The sequence below is a fragment of the Myotis nattereri genome (assembly GCF_964212035.1).
Source record: "Myotis nattereri genome assembly, chromosome: 15".
In the NCBI taxonomy this organism is placed as follows: domain Eukaryota; kingdom Metazoa; phylum Chordata; class Mammalia; order Chiroptera; family Vespertilionidae; genus Myotis; species Myotis nattereri.
This window is the reverse complement of record NC_138090.1, coordinates 32924953-32941668: the sequence shown is the minus strand read 5'-3', so window position 1 is coordinate 32941668 and position 16716 is coordinate 32924953. Positions and strand designations below refer to the sequence as shown.

At 53.9% G+C, this 16716-nt stretch overlaps 2 protein-coding genes across 4 annotated transcripts; both read right to left on the bottom strand.

Moving 5' to 3' along the window:
* Positions 1-2365: 2365 nt before the first annotated feature.
* HAMP (hepcidin antimicrobial peptide) lies at positions 2366-6560 on the bottom strand. The gene is made up of 3 exons (XM_081107057.1): positions 3873-6560; positions 2892-2951; positions 2366-2806 (listed from the first exon to the last, which is right to left on the bottom strand). Exons 1-3 carry the CDS (start codon positions 3954-3956, stop codon positions 2702-2704), a joined length of 249 nt encoding a protein of 82 aa, XP_080963183.1. The 5' UTR covers positions 3957-6560; the 3' UTR covers positions 2366-2701.
* On the bottom strand, positions 6226-15996 carry USF2 (upstream transcription factor 2, c-fos interacting). Of its 3 annotated transcripts, none has more exons than XM_081107054.1 (10): positions 15678-15996; positions 15372-15418; positions 15145-15263; positions 14840-15040; positions 14263-14413; positions 14055-14142; positions 13709-13767; positions 7222-7316; positions 6985-7113; positions 6226-6892 (listed from the first exon to the last, which is right to left on the bottom strand). In XM_081107054.1, exons 1-10 carry the CDS (start codon positions 15737-15739, stop codon positions 6803-6805), a joined length of 1041 nt encoding a protein of 346 aa, XP_080963180.1. In that variant the 5' UTR covers positions 15740-15996; the 3' UTR covers positions 6226-6802. The 3 variants fall into 3 exon arrangements, with proteins under 3 accessions (XP_080963180.1, XP_080963181.1, XP_080963182.1); XM_081107055.1 differs by having other exon boundaries at positions 14921-15040; positions 15678-15817; XM_081107056.1 differs by lacking the exon at positions 14055-14142 and having other exon boundaries at positions 15678-15831.
* Between the last annotated feature and the right edge of the window lie 720 nt (positions 15997-16716).

Below are 16716 nucleotides of genomic sequence, written 5' to 3'. Positions count from 1 at the left end.
GAGAAGAGAGGGACCTGGTGCCTGGGCTTTGGGGGAGGGCACCATGACCTGGGATACTCGTTACAGCCTTCAGTGTCAGCACCAACCCCCTTGGGTTCATGTACCTGTGCTGTTTTGGGGTACATCTTTCTGGGTGTGAACTGAAGGCTGTCCCTGAGAGAAGGATGCACAGGCGAGTGAGTCCCATAGACAGCACTGGCAACTATTACCGGAATCTGAAAACCCCGGTGTCCAGAACACAGGAGGACTGGGGGACCAGAGAGCATAGGCCTGCCTACAGGGGAGCAGTGCCACTCACACCCAGCCCCCAACTCTGCCAGATCACCCAGTCCTTCCCTTCAAGGCTAGGGATACTGTGACAAAGTACCACAAAACGAATGGCTTAGAAAGTTTATTCTATTACTGCTGGAGGCTGGAAGTGGGAAGTCAGCATTTTGGCATCGGTTCCTTAGGGCTGGGGGAAAGGAGCTGTTCCTTCCCTGCAGGCTCCCCTGGGCTTGCAGACGGCCACCTTCATGTTCAGCAGGCGTTCTCCCTGGGTGAGGGCCTCTGTGCCCAAGAACCCCTTTTATAGGACACCAGTCCTCCTGGGTTAGAACCTACCCTAATGACCTCATTTTAACTTAATTACCTCTCTACAGACCCTCTCTCCAAATAAGGTCACAATCTGAGGTACTGGGATTTAAATCTTCAACTTATATTCAACTGAAGGAGAGGGACACAGTTTAGCCCACAATATCGGGAGTTCAGATTTTTATGTGCCATACCTTGCTTTTTAGGTATTAGCCCAATTGTATCTAAAAATACTGTGCAGTGCAAGCAAAACTCAACTCAAGGCAGATCAAGCCCTCTGGCCCACTTGTTTAAAGCTCTCTTGAGGGATAGCTGGTTCTTGGTCTCAGCGCTCAGCCAGAGTTGTCATCTTTGTACCCGCACCCCCCCACCCCCACCCACCAGCAGCATCAGTATTGCCTGGAAGCTTATTAGAAATGCAAGTTCCATGGCCTCGCCCCAGCCCTGAAGAGTCAGCAACTCTGGCAATCTGCCCCCAGCAGATTCTGGTGCCCACAGAAACGAGCACCTCTGCTGCTCTCTAGGACCACCTGGAGAACTTGCTAAGATGAGCAAAGTACTCAGCATCATTAAATGTATTTAGCCACTTCAGGTCTCCCACCTCCCAGGCATTTAGTGAGGGGGCCCGGAGTCCTCTTCCTCCCCCTTTATACTGATCCTTTATACTGATGAGGCATTTGACAGTTTCCAAAGCCATTTCACACTCATTCCTTGCTGAGCCGCTCAACAGCCCAATCAGCTGAACACTGTAGGGACACTTCTGTCTTTTCACACATGAGGAGGTGGGGTTCAGAACGGGAGGGGGCGGTGGTGGAAGATGGTGGGTAGAGAGATGCCTGCTCCATCCTACAGCAAATGAGGCCAGGCTCTCCAGCTTGCCTTCCTCTCCCTCCCCTTAGTCTTGGTTCAGGAAATCCTCTCAGAGGAGGAGCCTCTCATGGCTTCGAAGGCAGAAAGCAGAAGTTTGTGGGTTACCAAACTGATCCAGCTCCCAGTTGGGTTTAGTTTAGCTCCCAGAGTGTTGATTTAAAAAAATCAAATTCCTATAATCAGTTTCCAAAATTTTTACAATCAGGAAGGATGGCCACCTTCTCTGGGAAAGAAGCTCTAGCCATGTTTCACCCGGAGCCACTTTAGATGGGATCAGGCCTCCCACTTCCTGTCCATACACAACACTGAAGCCAAATGGCCAAGCCCCTTCATCATCACACCACTGCTGATGTTTTCTTATAGGCTAAGAAGATAGTGAAATGCATCTTTGTTTCTATCAAAAGTGGGAAAATTGGATAAATTGAGGACATAGTTTTTAAAAAGAATGGGAGAGACCTTAATTCCTTGCGAAGGTGAATGGTATTCTCTTCTGTGTGTCATGTGCAAAGTGTGTCCTTATTGAATTACAACCTAATATGCTCCTGCAAAACAAATCCACACCTCCCTCATTTACTGCAGCTGTCTGCAAGGCCAGTGGTTCTCAAATATTTTGGTCTCAGGAACCCTTTCTGCAAAATTACTGTAGACTCCAACAACTTTAAGTGGGTTATATGTATAGTTGCTTAACATATTAAAAATTGAAAATGGGAAAATTTTAAAGCACAGCTACAATCCATTAGCCATCAGAGTGATGATGTCATCATGTCACAGAGCTTCTGGAAAACCCCACTTCACACTCATGTGAGAATGAGAGTGTAGGAAATAGTAACATCTTAATAGTGTCCGCCTGTGGGGCCTTGGATGGAGCTCCAGACCTGACTTTGAGAACCCTTGCTAGGCATTTGAGTTTGTCACCCATTTCAAGACTTAAAGAACTTTTGTTTAGTTTTTATTCCCTGCTGTAGCAACAAAAATTCTAGGTCTTATGAAGTGGGGCTTAAAGAAGGGGAGGAGCAGAAAACAAATTTCTTTCACCAAGCTTCCTCGCAACCTCGATACACAACAACCCCGCACATCCCACTGAGTACACCCTTACAAGACAGTAGCCGGGCAGGCCTCTGGCATAGGCCTCGGGCAGGGAGAAAGGGCAACAGGCTGGTTTGGAAAATAAAAGCTGGAACAGTCATTTTACTCCGAGACCATTACAGAGTGTTCGAGGGCGGCAGGAATAAATAAGGGAGGGCGGGAGGGCAGGAGACTACGTCTTGCAGCAGATCCCGCACTTGGATGGGTAACAGCAGCCACAACAGAAGATGCAGATGGGGAAGTGAGTGTCTCGCCGCCTCCGTCTCTGCAGCCCAGGCTGTAGGAAGGAAGGAAGGAAGAGTGAGCGGGTGTGGGCGCAGGGAAGGCTGTGAGGCTCTGAAAGGAGGCCCAGGTGTTCTCACCATCAAGCCAGCTGTGGCTCCAGCTGTATCCTGGGTCCGGAGGTCTGCAAGCTGTGTTGTCTGTGAAAGCAGAAGGGAATGCTGAGAATGGCAGGGCCCGGCAGAGCTTCATTTGCGCACTTCATTTGCATTCTTCCCTCAGCTGGAAGCCTTGCTTTCTGGCCTTTCTCACCTCCCCACAGGCAATCTCCTTCCTGCAGACACCCAGGCCTCCTACTCTCTCCACAGCTGCTGCTCTTCTTTGGGACATCACCCTCCCTAGCCTGGATGCCAACCCTCACCCATAAAAAAACCTGCCTCCATCTTGCCCCTACAATCCATTCCCCACACATATCAGTCATGTTGTGGCTTTACCCATTAGAAAAGCCTGCAGGGCTCTTCCTGCACTTGGAGGAAAATCAGGGTTTGCATGATTGCCCATAAGACCCAGCATGCCCAGCGCTCAATCTCAGCTCCAAGCACCACCACCCACTTCCTACTTGCCCCCACCTCGGGTTTTAGCTTACCATCTCCGTTTCACCCTCCAAGTTCTAGGTCAAATACTATTTTCTCACAAAACACTCCTGCTTGACTGCCAGCTCTTGATCTCACCTATCCCCTTCCACCTCCCACCACCATGGTCACTCTACAATTTTTTTGTTAAACCTGAGTAGCATTTACTAAACACCATGATCTTTTGTTTTTACTAATTCCCTGACCAGATTGTATGCACCATAAGAGCAAAAATCTTCTCTCATCTCCCTTGTTCATTGCTTGATCCCCACTGCTTAGGACTTTACACAGAGTAGGCACTCAAATGTAGAATTAGTTTGGGACCCTCAGTCCCTGCCACTTGGACCCTAGCTCTGTACTTTAGGCAGCTGCCCATCCCCCCTTTGCCTGCGTTGCCATCTGCCCAGTCCACTGCCCTCAGCAGTCCCCTCCGAGGGCCTGGCTCTCCCACGTGGCTGCCTGCTGGGCCCAGGCCCTGTGGGCTCTCACCTGGTGCAGAGCTGAGGCACTGGTCAGGCTGGCCAGGAGGAGGAGCAGCAGACAGGCAGCCTGGATCCGCACGTTCAGTGCCATTGTGCCGTCTGGCTAGCTGTCCTGCTGTGAAGTCTAGGACCGCTCTGGTGTCTGGGCCGTTACAGCCGCTTTTATGGGGCCTGCTAGGAGAGGCGGAGGTGCTAAGCCCCCTCCCCTTTGTCCTAACTCATTTCCAAGAAGGTAGTGGCGCCGAAAAGGCGGGAGATAAGCGGGAACAGAGTGACAGGGAACAGGGTTGTGTCAACCTCAGCCAGCAGAGGTGTGTACAGGGGGTGGGGCAGATGGGGCCACAGACACAGGCCTCTAGCCAGACACCTGGGAAACACTTTCCCTAAGATGACATCACCTTGTTGATCTCAGAAAAAATTCCCCCTTTTGCCACAGAGGTTGCACAAGTCAACGAGCAGGAGCAAGGTGTCCTTGTTCCCCACCCCTCCTCATTCACATGGGGGATGGCAGTCACTTACCAGGGTCCTTTGGGGTGCCCCATACCATTTCCCCAGCTTCGGGTTCTGTTCTGTAGGGAACACTGCAACAGCCAGATGCAGGAGTTTGAGACGGCACAAGTGTGGTCTTTTCTAAGTGTCAGAACCTTAAGAAGTGGCCTGGTATCTGGAAAACGTTCCTGTGAACTTCAGACCATGGAATAGCAGTAACAGTAGTGGCTGCACCTCATGTCCCAGCAGGTGTAGACTCACTTTTGTGTTAACCTAGCCAGGACCACCTGTCCTCAAAGCAGTGCCTGCTGTTCCATTCTGGACTCTGCACTGTATTCAGGGCCCTAGCTGCCTACTCAGCCCATTTCCAAGGACCTGGCTTCCCAGGCGCTGCTCCCTCCTAGGAGCCCACCATGCCTACCCGGCTTGCTATCCTCACTTGACAGGAGAGGAACTGAAGGCCAAGAAGGGGCTTTGCCCAGATCAGAGGCAGAGCTGGAACTCCAGAGGAAGCAGCCTGACTCAGGCCTGTGCTCTGATCACCAGGCTTTCCTGCCTCCCCCAAACACAGGATATCAGTGGGCTGTGCTAGACCTGGCTCATACTGGCTCAACAGAGCCACTGCGCACATCTCAACCCACCTCCACATTCAGTGGCAGCATGTTGGTATCTGGACACCAGCAATGGGGTATGTACACAACAGCCAACACTACAAACCAGGGTTCTTTTGGGGGAAGAGCTGGTCCCTTAGAATAGCGGTCGCCAACCTTTCAGACCTCACGTACCACTGGTTGGCAATCACTGCCTTAGAATACCACTGGGTGGGGCGATGAACTAAGGCTCCTGACTGTCCTAGCCACTACCTGAATCACAGGTAGTGGGTACACACAGCCCAGAGGACCCACATACTTAATTCCAGAGATGGGACTTTGGCCATTTTGGCTCTGACTCATTCACAGATCATCCAGTGTCAACCTTACCACTGGAGCCTGAAGATGCTGCTGCCAAGGAATGAAAACTTCTCCCCTGCCCTGAACTATAGCCAAGCTCATTCAAAACAGTAAGATGGGGCCCCTGGGAAATCAAGGCTGCTCCTTGCCATCTGCCTCCCCATTCACATCACATTAGGCTCTTCCTGCTGCACACACCCTCAAAGAGGGACTCAAACCGAGTAATGGCCAGGAAAAGGAGACAGGGCTCTCAGGGGAAGAAACCAGTTGGGGACATTTGGGGTGCATGCATGGTGAACTCAGCACGGTGGCAACTGGCAGGCCTAGATCCTGGGAGTGGATGGAGTTGCATGGGGGCTGCACGGTTGAACACAGGGAGACCCAGAAGCATCCCCCAACATTGCCTGTGTCACTACATTTCCACTCAGGCCAGGTTTCATCATCAGCCAGGGGCAGGGGTCATAGCACAGGCGCCAGAGCCACAGTGCAAGGCGACAGGCTGACGGGCCAAGCCTGGCTTCCTGGCCTTCTGCCTTCCTTGGGGGTGGGGGGCTCAAGGCCAGGCCCCACCATTGGCTGATGCAGAGGGAAGGGCTTCAGCCCAGAAGGGCAGAGCCAGGAGCCAGTCCCGTTTTTAGGAACTGATGACACAGGAGACCCCAGCCTCTCCTCCAAAGACATAGGTCCTTGACCCAACCTCTCCTGGCCCCCGCATACATATACACACCTGGAGCCTCAAAGAGGATATTCATTCTTTAATTTCTCCAGCCAGCCAGCCAGCCAACAGACTGGGTCCCGTGCAGTACAGAATGGCAGGGACTGGCACAGAGCCACCAACGGCAGCTGAGGCCCTGCCCTGATAGAGCTCTGCACAGACCCCATGACCCCTGCCCATACCTGAGATGGACAAATACACAAACAGACAAGGCGGGGCCACATGGGGCCAGTTTATTGCAGTTAAATACCTCTCTCTCTATTTTTTGTCCATTTTTCCATAAAGAAAATTAAAACACACACACACACACACACACACACACACACACACACACTCAAAGGGGAGCAGGAATCCAGAAACAAGAGGTGGGGTGAGACATGGCCTCCCTTCTTAGGTCCAGGTCCCAGGGATGGCCCCCCAAAGGCTCCCCTCCTGCCCGTAAGCACCATGTCAGTACCTCTAGAGGCCAAAAGAAGCAGCGGGATATGGCAGGACCTCTGTCCTCCTCCCTTTTGCCTCCAGGCGAGACCACTAGAAGTGCTGGGGCTTAGTGGGGGCCAGGAGAAGGGGCAGACAGATGGAGGAGGGAGATCATTTCCACATCCAGGAGAGCAGTGGGTGTTTATCCAAAGAAATGCATTACTTCTCCCCATTTTTTTTTGTTAAAAATCTACTATAAAAAAACGCAGCTGGGGGAGGGGCATCTGTCCCTCTCTGTGCTAAGGGCTGGGGAAGGGGGCAGCAGAGTCCCAGAGGAGGGCCTGCCGCACGACGGGAAGGGCGTCACTGCCGGTTGCTCTCGCCCACCATCTCCAGGTTGTGCTGCTGCAGCTGGGCTCGAAGCACGGCATTCTCATTCTTCAGCTCCTCAATCTGGCAGACACGAGAGGGCACAAGGGGCCAGGGATAGTTCCCTGCACCGTGGGGTCCTGGTCCTCCACCCAGCTCCCAGCCCTGGCACTCACCTGTTGCCTCAGGAGCTCATTATCCATCTGCAGCCGTTCGGCCTCCTTGAAGGTCTCCTGCATGCGCTGGTTGGTCTGGCGCAGCTCCCGGATGTAGTCGCAGGCCTTTGACAGGATCCCTCCTTTACTCTGGGGGACGGGCAAGAGCATTAGAGTGAGCACTGCCCACTGGCCTCTGCCTACTGGCTCACCCCAGTGGTCCAGGCAGACTTTCTGGGTGGCGCCAGGGGCACTCACCGCTCCTGTCTTGCTGTTGTCTGTGTTACAATCTGGAATGATTTTTGAAAGTTGGACAATCCAGTTGTTGATCTTGTCCCTCCGCCTCCGCTCCACTGTAGGCACAATAGCAGTATCAACAGCTGGGTTTATAGCACTTTCTGTGCGGCTAGGCGATTTGCCTCCCGAGGCAGGTGCCGGCAGACCCCAGACCGCTGAGGGAGGGCATGGGCCCTGGGCAGGGTCACACTGCTAGCAAATCTAGAGTCAAGATCTGAAGGCAGGCCGCCAGCTTCCCCGCCTGCTTCCCAGTGCTTCTCAAGAGAAACAAAGAAAGTCTCGCTCTCAAGTACCACATATACCTTTAAAGCAGAAGTGGGTTCATTTTGTTTACCTACTTTTAAAATTTGAGTCAACATTTTAAAATAAAGAAATTTCACATAATTGTTAGCATCTTTGGAAAAAAGGAGTTGTGGCTACAGTGGGCATGTACTCTTGAGAGGCAAGAACAGGCCAGTGTCCCTGTGCATGGGAACTGAGAGCCCCCACTGGTCCCCACGGCCCCTGTACTTGATTGTCCACAGTCCTCAGGTGTCCCCAGGGCACTGCGTCCCCTGAGTCTGCTTTTTCATCTGTAAGTCACAGTCTGGCCATGTCTCATCTGTTTAAAACCCTTCTACAGGGCCCCGACAGCATGCCCCACATCTCCAGACTGGCAGTTGTGGCTCTCAGGGGCCTGGCCTATCAGGGCATTGGGTAACCCAGGAACAACATGAATCCTCTTAAAGACCAGGGGTGGCAAATTAATGGAAGGTTTCATTTGAAAAATACCCAGATTTGTGGTTTTGTTTTATAAAACGCCACGCTCTCACACTGCCAGCTGAGCCGAGCAGTAGCTGCCCCCTCGCACAGGGCATGTCTCCTCTCTGGCTTCTCACCTGGCCTGCACATCCTGACTTACAACAGCGGCCTGGGGTCTGCCTGCACTGGAGCCCGACACCCCTGGTTTGGGGCCCATTGAAGCAAACCTGTCTCAGCCTTTCTTTACGTTCCAAGTACTAGGCATTGTGGGGACAAAGAAGCCCAGCTGTCCCCCAACTCTCAGTGCCCGTGGACAAATGTGGGCAGTGTCTGTAGAGAGGGAACGGGGCTAATAGGATCTGGAAAGGAGCGTGAGAAGATATTTTCTCAGGGTTGGGCAGTGTTGATGGGAGACTGTGGAGGGGGCCGAGGGAGGGTGGGAAAGGAGGGGTTGGCCAGTACCTCCTGAGGCTGGCACTGCCCGACCCTGGTGTTCCCTCAAAGAACATACCTGGCCCCTGACAGACAAATCTTCTCCTGGCACTGGTTTTATCCTCTCACTGCTGACCAGTCCTTCCTACCTCTCAGGGCTCTTCCACTTTGGCCTGGGTGACACCTTCCTCTGTGGACTCTCCTCCTCCCTGGCCCTTCTTCCTCCCTCGCTCTCCTCTTTCCTCAGAAACCTCCCTAATATCATGACAAGAATGTGCCCAGTACAGAGCTTCGTCTGACTCCAGCCCTGGGCCCTGTTGCTGGGGTGTGAGAAGAACCTTCCCTTCAAGGACAGCCTTGTCTGTCTTAGCGTCTCCGGAACTCGGGGGCCAAAATCTGCAGCAGAGCCAAGAGTGCAGCCCAGGCCCCACATCCCTCAGCCGTGTGCCTGCTCCCTTTCCAAGGTTTCAGCTGAGGAACTCACAGCAATGCCTTCTTGGTTTCTTTCCCTCCCCCATGCAGTCCAACATTCACAGCCTGGGCTATAGACCATGTACTCCTCATTCCGAGCCACCAGGGGGCAGGGACGGGTGTGGCCCATCTCTAGCTTGCATTTACTTCTTAAAAACATATTGCCCCCCAGCAGGAGTGGCTCAGTTAGCTGAGCATTGTCTTGTGCACTGAAGGTTGCTGGTTTGATTCCCAGTCAGGGCACATAACTGGGTTGCAGTTTGATCCCCGGTCAGGGTGTGTGAGGGAGGCAGCTGAATTGATGTTTCTCTCTCTCTCTCTCTCTCTCTCTCTCTCCTCTCTCTCTCTCTCTCTCTCTCTCTCTCTCTCTCTCTCTCCAAGCATGCCCTCAGGTGAGGATTAAAATTAAAAAAAGTACTGCCTGCCGTGGCACTCTGAGAGGCTGGAACCCACAGTAAATCCAGTCTCTGTCCTGCTGGCACCACTGTGAAGTGCACGGGAACAGGGGACATGGTACAAACACTCGAGGGTACGTGTTATAACTGGAGATTGTGCCAAGTGCCTGGGAACTCCAGGGTAGAGCAATGGTCTCTGCCTGAGAGTGGGGTAGGATGCAGCCTCACAGTCTTAGAGAGGAAATATTTGAGCTAGTTTCCGAGGGGAGAGGCATCAGGCAGACAGGTGTCAAGATCCCAGAAATGGTGACACTGAAATACTTGGGCGCATGGAACAGGGTGACAGGAAAAGGTTATAAAAACAGGCTGTGAAGACCTTGAATGCCTGCTAGGAGTTCAGGCCCTTTGATCTGGGGCCTTTCACTCAGCAGGTAGTGATGTGGTCAGACCTGGGGCTTGGGAAGGCCATTTTGGTACAGCTGAAATGGAGGAAGACTAGTTAAGACCAAGGCCACATGTATTCCACAGAAGTGCTTCAGTGACACCCACACAACACTTAGAACACAACTGAGAAGTAAAATCTGCCAGGACAAAAGGAGAAGTGAACAAACTCACAAATATACTTGGAGACATCAACACTCCTCTCTCAGTAACTAATAGAACAAATAGACAAAAAAATCAGGATAGGAAACCTGAACGCTGTCAACCAACTTGACCAAGTTGACACTGAGGAAACACGCCGCAACAGCAGCAAATTCACAGAAACTGTCACCAAGACAGACCATATTCGGGGCCACATAACTAACCTTAATAAATTTCAAAGAACTAAAGTTACAGAGCATAATAAAACTAAATTAAAAATCAATAGCAAAAGACATCTAGAAAATCCACACATATCAGGAAATTAAGCAACACACTTCTAAATAAAACATGAGTCAAAGAAGAAATCACAAGGAAAGTCGAAAAATATTTTTAACTGAAAGATAATGAAAACACGACATATCCAAATGGAATGTAGCTAAAGCAAGTGTTAGAATGAAATTTGTAACTAGAAAGGTTTGTATTGGGAAAAAAAGTTTAAAATGATCTTTAAAAAGTAGAAGAAAAAAAACCCTAGCAAATTAAACCCTCAGTAAGTAGAAGGACTGAATTAGTAGCATTAAGAGTGGAAACTAACGAAATAAAAAAAGCAGGTCCATCTTAAAAAATCAGATTTCACATAAAGATCTGGATTTTTGGCTACTGAAGAGGTTCTCGCAAAAGTGGACCCAAAACTGACATGGCAGCAATGGGTGCTGCAAAGGCCACCCTTCAGGCAGGACACACACCCCAGTTCATGAGGAGGCCGGAGATGGGCTCCACCGTACCAAGAACTGGTGGGAAAGATGTAAAAAGGAGAAAGAGAAGCTGATCTGAAGTCCACTTCAGCACAGAATCTCAGGTTTGGGGGATGAGGGCAGAGGGCAGAGTTGAAAGTGGCCTGGCTTTCAGTTCTGGCCTGGATACTTGTGACAGGGGCGCCCTTTGCTGCAGTGGGAAAAGAAATGTTGCATGGGAGCCTTTAGGGAGGAGAGATAGCAGTTAGTTCTGTTTGGACACACTGAGTCTGAGGTGTCTCAAGGACACCCAGAAATGGTACTTTGAGCAAGCAGCTCAAAATGAGCCTGGAGTTCAAGTAAGCCCCGCAGGGACATAGAGGGGCAGGTTTCACCTTTTTGGAGTCACATAGGAGAAAGCCAGCAGAAATCCCTCAGAGAAATACTGAGCACCTACAACTGGGGATGGGGCTTTGGGATACTGACAGTTCCCGAGCCTAACATTTCACTGTCCTGAGACTGACCTGAGATGGGATCAGACCTTAAGAAACACCACAAGCCAAAGCAGTTCCCCAGCCTTGCGCAATGTGAAGAATCATGTGGGGAACTTGTCAAAATACAGACTTCTGGATCTCCCTCTGTCCTACCCATTCAAAGACTGTGAGGACAGCCCTGCTCTAAGGAGCAGGCTGTGAAAAAGAGGCAAAGAGTGCAGGAGAATGAGAGCAGATAGAGCAGAAAGGATCATTACCAAAATGCTGGGAATAGGCAGGGTCAGACGTGTACAGCACCGACAGGGAAGGAAGCCAATGGGTTTGGCAATGAGGTTGTCAAGGATGGCCTTAAATGGAGCCATTTTGGTAGAGAAAAGAGCCAGACTGCCAAGGGTACAAGAAGGGTAAAAGGTGGCCCAACTACTCTGCAGGTTAGGAGAGGGCAGGATACAGCTGGCGGGTAAAAGCAAGGTTATGAAAGACTTTTTTATAGGAGAAAGATTCCAGACTTTTTGCAGGTGGATTAACTGTGAGAGGCAGGTGAGAGTGAGGCAGAGGGTGGCTAGATGGTATCCCAAGGGTGGTTTGCTACAGTCTCACTGGGGGGCACACCACACTGCCGGGCACTCAAACGTCTCAGCTATGCATCCTCACTCTGAGCCTCTGCAGGAGATGGCTTAACACCTTACTGAGGGGACTAAACAGGTGCAGAGATTAAGAACCAGTCTGAGGTCATATGACCTAAGCAGTAGATACAAAACTGCTGGGTAGCCTACAGGAGGCCCCTCAAACTTGCCACACCCGAAAACCAAGCTCAGACTCACTCACTCCTTCCCTTTTCAAACCAGCCTGACCCCATCATGAAACCCTGATTCATGAAATCCTGATTCTTCAGCCTGTCTCAGGCCAGACATCTGCAGTCACCTCCTATTTTTCTACTATCTGACCTCCATACACAAACCCTCTGTTGGTTTCCCCTCAAACTACAATAAATATCCAAGAGCAGAGACACTGGGAGGGCCTCTTACAAGGATCTGGTCCGACCAATCTTCTGTAACTCTGCCAACTTCCTCTTTCCTTTCCTGAATTCTCTCTTCTTCATACATGCCAAGTCTGTTCTGACTCAGGCCTGGGTGTTTGCACTTGCTCATCCCTATGCCTGGGACCCTCCCCAGTGTTTGACTGGCCCATTCCTTAAGGTCTGTTCAGGCCTCTGCTCAAACGTCACCTTAGAGGCCTACACTGCCACCATTACCTAGCTTTATCTTCCTTCCTGCTATCTGACGTCATATTGGAGCTTTGTGCAATTTCTGTTTTTCCTACCAGAATAAACACTACGAGAGCCAAGACCTCATCTGTTCGATTAACCACTATCTGAAAACCTAGAACGGGCTGGCACATCGTATGTACGTGCTGAATGAATGCCTCAATTTAGTGAGATGCTTAGATCACAGCTGCATAGCCATCCCCAATCGAAGACCTTTAGGACTGTGGGGTCTCACCCTGGCTTTCAGGGCCTTGACTCTCGTGGCTCCCTTTCCAAGCACTCCACATGGAACCTCTGCAACAACCAAGCCAGTACCCTCCAAAGCAACTTGACTCCTCTCTGCCACCCCCCTTCCAGCCTGTGCTCCCTCTGTCTGGCAGGCCCTCCCAAAGACTACCCCCCTGGTGGTCAGTGCTCAGTCAGACACTAGCCTGAACTCCTAAGCTTCCCTGACACTCTACATGCCCCATACCTGGCCCAGAATCTGTCTTCAGGAAATATTTGCTAAAGGACAGTTGTTTGGATGTAAGAATTCCCCTGGACTTGAATGCTCCTACATCGATCATAGTGGCTACTGACTGGAGGCAGAGGTTGAGTGGGAAACTAGGGGACAGCAAAAAGGGCCAAAAATGACCTTAGGTTGGGTTTGGTGTTTATAAGGGCAGGATGCTCCAGCCTTGGCTAGCCAGAGGCACAGGTTCCTGCAGTTTCATCCTCAGATGTGCCCACTATCAGACCAGAGTTACTTCCGGAAGCCAGGCAGGCAGGGAAACGATGGACTCAAACACAACAGTTGCCAATGGAAATGAAGGTCCAGGGGAGCAGGAAATCCATATGTGAATGTGAAACCTGCCATTTTATTTACTTATTTATTTATATTTATTTGATATATTCTTATTGACTTCAGAGAGGAAGGGAGATGGCAAGAAACATCAACGATGAGAGAGAATCATTGATTGGCTGCCTCCTGCACGCCCCCTACTGGAGATCAAGCCAGCAACCCAGGCATGTGTGTGACTGGGAATCGAACCGTGACCTCCCGTTTCATAGGTCCACACTCAACCATGGAGCCACTGCAGCTGAGTGAAACCTGCCATTTCTGATGCTGGCCCTTAATTCAAAACTAGCCAGGATGACAAAACACATTCCAGTCCATTCATCCTACCTATCGGTTACAGACAATGAACCTCCTCCACCGGTTTCCACTTTTCCAGCATTCAACACCTCTCATGTGGAGTATGCCCAGTGATCTGTGACCAACACAAGGCCCGCCTGGCAGTGCCTGTGAGGCCGAGGCCAGGGACTGGCGCAGGGGCTCCACGCTGACTTTACCTTCATTGTGCTGAGCTCTCCTTCTCTCATCCCGGGGTGTTCTAGTTCCATCAATTTTCCTAGAAGAGGGATAAAATGGGCACATGTTATCTCAGGGCCCATTTATCCAAGCATTTATTAAGAAGTCAGACTTGAAAATGACCTTTGCAAGACATATTCATATGTAGGAAGAAAGAAGAAATGATACTTTCTTTATACTAAAGAAACAAAAACAGACCAAAAAATATATCAAGTGCCTACTGCGTGCTCAACTGCCTGACTTCTCCAGAAAACCTTTCCTTCCTTCGGCCCCACACCAGGCCCTCCCAGTGTCCCCTGCTCCTGGGCCCAGGTCTCCTGCACATACGGGGAGTAGGGATGGGTCCGCGGTGCAATCGTCCTTTGCGTTCCTGTCTGAAGCACGTCCTGGGGCGTCATCATGACATAGAACTGGCCTGTAGGGAAAGCCGGGTTAGAGCTAAAACTGGGGGCAGAGTCAGAAATGGCTGGGGAATCCCACCCTGATGGGCCTGTTGCCTCCCCTGCCTTCCACCTCGGCCCCTTCCTCCCTTTACCTCCGGCCTGCAAGCTCTGGTCTGTGGTCTGTACCGACACAGCCGTGGTATCTCCCACACTGGACGCTGGGAAATAGGCAAATCGTGCCTCCCCACTGACAGCCTCAGCTGCTGGGCTGCCGCCATTGCTGAAGGGATTTTGGATTACAGCCTGGGGAGTAGGAGGACACAGAGGCCACCCTCAGCCATCTTGTTCCCCAAACTCTCCCCCTGTCGCCCTGTTTGACGGATACGGCATCCTCTACGGAGGGTGGGACCGCTCTGTATGTACTACTCTGCCGATGCCTCAGAGGCCCTGGGACTTGCAGACACTCGGCAATCATTTGGTGAACCAACTGACTTTTACCTCTGAGAAAGAGACTTTTCTATTACCGTGATCCCAAGTTAAAAAAACAAAACAAAACAATACGATGTTCCAAAGATCTTGTCCAAGGTTTCACTGTGCAGAACAGGAATTTAACCCACACAGCCTGACAGCCTGAAGGCAGCATCTGTGTTGCACATGCCCCACCCACTGGGACTCCCCCCAAACGGTCAGTGTCCCCTCTCCGTCCCCCCGGCACTGCTGAGGACCTACCAGTGGGAAGGGTGCTGCAGGACCTGGGGGCACAGAGGCGGCAGCAGGGCCGGGGCGCTGGGCTGCCCCATCCACACCCACCTGGGTCACAGCCTGCTGCCCCCCAGCAAAGGCAGCCGTCGACACGACGCTGACGGCGCCCGCCGTGTCGCCCTGGCCATCCAGCTGACCATCAGTCACCTGGACTACGCGGTATGTCACCTGCAGGGGGCGGCAGAGCGGCGAGGCCAGCGCTAGGGCCCGGGCAGGGGCCGGGTCCGAGCCCCTCCCGACCCGACCCTCCGCCCGCGGCGCCCCCCTCTCACCTGTCCTCCATTATTCTCTGTGCGGAACTGGTACTGGATGTTGTGGTCGCTGAACGCCGCCTGCTGGACGCTGGCGATAGCCACCGCCGTCTGCTCCTCCGCCCCGGGGCCGTCCCCGCCTACGGTCCAAGGAGGGTCGGGGCGACGGTCAGCGGTCGCGAGGGCCTGGGCAGCCCCGGGCCCAACCCCGGGCGCAGGCCGCAGCCCGGCGCCGCGCGAGCACTCACCCTCCTGCAGCTCGACGCCCTCCTCGGCCTCGGGTCCTTTGTCGTGGCTGCGGGGAGGGCGGGTAAAGGGGGTCAGGGCCGCCCGCGCCCCCGCCCCTCTGCTCAGGTGCAGCGCCGCCGTCCCGCCCGGCCCTTTCGGGGGCTGAGGCCCCGCTAGGACCCGGGGCTGGGGCACGAGCACGATCCTCCTCCCTCGCGGCCTCCATTTTGAGCTGGGCCCGGCGGTCGCTCGGGATCATGGCGGCCCGCCCGCCAGGCCGAAGGGCCGGAGCGGGGCGCGGGGGCACGGCCGGCCGGCACCCTTACCTGGCGGCGGCAGCAGCGGTAGCCGAGGCAGCGGGATCCAGACCCGGGTCCAGCATGTCCATGGGGGGGTGGGGGCGGGGGGGGGCGCGGGGCCCGGGGGAGGGGAGGGGAGGGGTGGGGAGGGAGGGAGGGGAGGGGGCGGGCGGGCGGCCGGGGGGGCCCCGAGCCCGGCGCTCACGCCGCGCGGCAGGAGGGGACGGAGGAGACACGGGAGCCGCTCGCGCTGATCACGGGGACAAACAGTGGGGTCATGTGAGGAGGAGATGCCGCCGCCGCGCTTTTCCTGCAGCCGCCGCCGCCGCCACCTCCGCCCGCCCTCCTGCCGGCTCGCGCCGGCTCTGGGCTCCGGGACGCAGCGGCCGCCCCCCGCCCGCTGCACGCGGCCCTCGGGCCTCCTTCCCGGAGCCGCCGCCGCCGCCGCCGCGACTTTTTTTTTTTAATCCGGCCCGACCTGGACGGCCGCCGCCTCCCCTGGATCGCGGCTCGAGCGTCAGCCGCCCGGCCTGGCCCAGTCCCGCGGCGGATCGCTGCGGTAGCGGTCGCCGCTTTCTATTTTTTCCTCCTTTTTTTTCCTCCTTTACTTGAGCTGCGCGCGCGCGGCGGCGGCAGCGCGATCCCGGGCCGACGCGCGGGGAGGGCAGCCCCCGGGGAACGCGCACGCTGTTTGTCTCCGATGGCCGCGGGCGCGCGCCGGCCGGGTCTTGGCGCGGCGCGGGGTCGCCCCCGCCCCCGGACTGCCTGGCACTCGCCAGCGGGCCGCCGGGTGGAACGCGAGCCCGGATAGAACGCCGGGGGACGAGGCGGGCCGCGGGGTTTGGAGACCGTGAAGTCGTCGCGGGGAGGGGCGGGGGGCGCGTGTGAATGGAGTGGAACGGCTGTGGAGCGCGCATGCGCGCTCCCGTTTCGGCTAAAGTGCGCGAAGGCGGAGGCCCGAGGCGCATGCGCACGTCCGGACGGGGCTGGGGCGCGCACGCAGGGCCGGGCGGAGCCAGCGGGTGCGCACTCCGCGCCTAGGGGAGCGGGAGGAGACAGCTGGTCC

Bases quoted from the DNA above. Each gene is read 5' to 3' on its own strand.
- HAMP (XM_081107057.1), bottom strand. From the start codon at position 3,956: ATGGCACTGAACGTGCGGATCCAGGCTGCCTGTCTGCTGCTCCTCCTC. The intron at 2,952-3,872 runs GTGAGAGCCCAC...CTGCTTTCACAG, and splicing joins GTGCCTCAGCTCTGCACCAG to ACAACACAGCTTGCAGACCT. The intron at 2,807-2,891 runs GTGAGAACACCT...TCCTTCCTACAG, and splicing joins GAGCCACAGCTGGCTTGATG to CCTGGGCTGCAGAGACGGAG.
- USF2 (XM_081107054.1), bottom strand. From the start codon at position 15,739: ATGGACATGCTGGACCCGGGTCTGGATCCCGCTGCCTCGGCTACCGCT. The intron at 15,041-15,144 runs GTGAGAGGGGGG...CGCCCCCTGCAG, and splicing joins CAGAGAATAATGGAGGACAG to GTGACATACCGCGTAGTCCA. The intron at 7,114-7,221 runs GTGAGTGCCCCT...CCCGTCCCCCAG, and splicing joins ACAACAGCAAGACAGGAGCG to AGTAAAGGAGGGATCCTGTC.